Source organism: Macrobrachium nipponense, chromosome 26 (genome assembly GCF_015104395.2).
Source record: "Macrobrachium nipponense isolate FS-2020 chromosome 26, ASM1510439v2, whole genome shotgun sequence".
NCBI classification, from domain to species: Eukaryota; Metazoa; Arthropoda; class Malacostraca; order Decapoda; family Palaemonidae; genus Macrobrachium; species Macrobrachium nipponense.
This window is the reverse complement of record NC_087215.1, coordinates 19,406,695-19,408,895: the sequence shown is the minus strand read 5'-3', so window position 1 is coordinate 19,408,895 and position 2,201 is coordinate 19,406,695. Positions and strand designations below refer to the sequence as shown.

Sequence of the window (2,201 nt, the reverse complement as noted above, 5' to 3'; positions counted from 1 at the left end):
CCTTTTTCTGTCGTATCCCAGATTTATCAAAATGTTAATTTTTCTGTATACTGGGATGCGAAGGCAATTGAAAAGTCTACGGTTTTGTTTTGCCATGTTTTGATGTCGGTCGTCTGCCAAGATGTTAATATGTATATAATTATGAGCATTTGTTCGTCTTACTTGCTTTGTAACAACTGTGCCCAGTAAATCATGTAATTGTAATATATACTTATATTTACATATATTTAAATGTGTAATTTTATCCATGTAACCACCAACGTCATGATTTTTAAAGGTGTATCAATAAAACAAAAACTAATTGATTTATTTTTTAACCACGGATTCAGTGAATCTCTCCTTTCACATCACTCACCCTCACTCTCTCTCTCTCTCTCTCTCCCTTCTCCAGATTCCCCCTGGGCAACAACCAGTTCCTTGAAGTGACCTACGTCGCCGATGAGAACGGATACAAACCATCCACCAAATTCGTCGCCAGCAGGAAGTAAAAACACAAACACACACAGGCTAACAACTCTCCCACTCCGACCCGTCCCTCTCGAGACACGTAAACAAACCCTCCCCTTCCCCCGCCCAATCCACAACCCCTCCAGATCGGTTTATGAAAAATGACTCCAGATGAGGTCGTCTCTCTAGAAGAAGAACATGGCGTAGGACATCCCTCAACGGCACCATGATATCCCAGAGGACATGCGGACGCAGACACACGCGCACACACACACACGCACAGGCACACTCAAGGATTCTTCAGGCTCGCCCTGGTGGTGTTCAGTATAGGCGGATGAATTTCAAAGCCACTGACGTCTGCATCGTGTTCACATTCTCCTTCTTATTCTCTATTTCGTCATCTTGTCTTTTATGGCTTTTCGATTCGGTCGTCTTTCTTCTGTTTCTCTCTTGCTGTTTCTCTTACCTCTAGGTTTAAGCTACACAAAAAACAAGTATTTAATTCCAGCGGAAACACGTGAATCCATTCAAACATTCATCCCACCAATCGGCTTCATAAGAACACTTCACTTCGAACATGCATAAACATTTTATAAATATTCTCTTTGACATGTTACACCGAGACACACGAACACAAGATGGCGTCTTTGGGGGCAACATATCAAATTATCTTCTCTCTCTCTGTCATGCGGCGTCAGACTTTAGTTCCTCCGTCTAGAATTGTTAATAAAGCTTTTGATGCAAATAAACAAATAATACCAAAATTGTCGTTTTTTTCTTGATTCACCTGGAGTGTTATGATGGATATTTAGGCAGCGATCCTTTATGTGTTATTAAATTGATAACATTACATTCGTTTGTAATACACTGATTATATACATTGTGGTCATATTTCCTATTTGTGACCTCACGAAGATGGAGAATCACAATAAAATGAACGATTGTATTTTGTCATTTTTATGTTTTCCTGCTGTAACAGTAGTTCTTCAGATGTGTTAATGATTAATTACCGTATGTATGTATATGTATATATATATATATATATATTATATATATATTATATATATATATATATATATATATATATAATGGTGTGTATATATGTATTTATGTACGTATGTAAAAGCAGTAAGCTATTTCCCTAGGCAAGGATTAGAAAAACACTATAGTCACTATCACATTGATACTATGACACCAGAATCATGGTTTTATATATATATATATATATAATATATATATATATATTATATATATATATATATATATATATAGATATTATAATAATAATAATATACATCATATATATATATATATATATATATATATTATATATATATATATATATATATATATGTCTAAAACCCATTTCCAAAATAATCTACATTGTCACACCTATCCTATATATGTGATAGTGCACAGGCTTCCATGTGCAGAAGACTTCCAGAATATTATTAGCCGCTTCAAATATCTACTCTGAATTTTCATCTGCTCCACATTCAGCCTTTAACCTTTATTTATTCATTTTTTTACGACTTTTTCACCTTCGCTAACCTGCACTTTCTTGGTCTCCCATTCCTTCCCCTTCCCCCCTCCTGCATCTCCCGTAAGGGGTTAGTACCGTCAGTGCACCTCATGCAGTGCACTGTAAGCATTACTTAAGGTTCTTTGTAGCATCCCTTCGGCCCTTAGCTGCAACCCCTTTCGTTCCTTTTACTGTACCTCCTTTCATAATCTCGATCTTCTATCTTGCTTTC

At 36.2% G+C, this 2,201-nt stretch overlaps 1 protein-coding gene across 1 annotated transcript in view; it reads left to right on the top strand.

Annotated features, from left to right (window-relative positions):
- Positions 1–1,211, top strand: part of LOC135200034 (cuticle protein AMP4-like) — a 6,444-nt gene extending 5,233 nt beyond the window's left edge. Inside the window, exon 3 of the mRNA XM_064228268.1 lies at positions 392–1,211. Within this exon, the coding sequence (XP_064084338.1) occupies positions 392–488 (97 nt within the window). The 3' untranslated portion in view covers positions 489–1,211. The remainder of the gene's footprint in view (positions 1–391) is intronic.
- Positions 1,212–2,201: the final 990 nt, after the last annotated feature.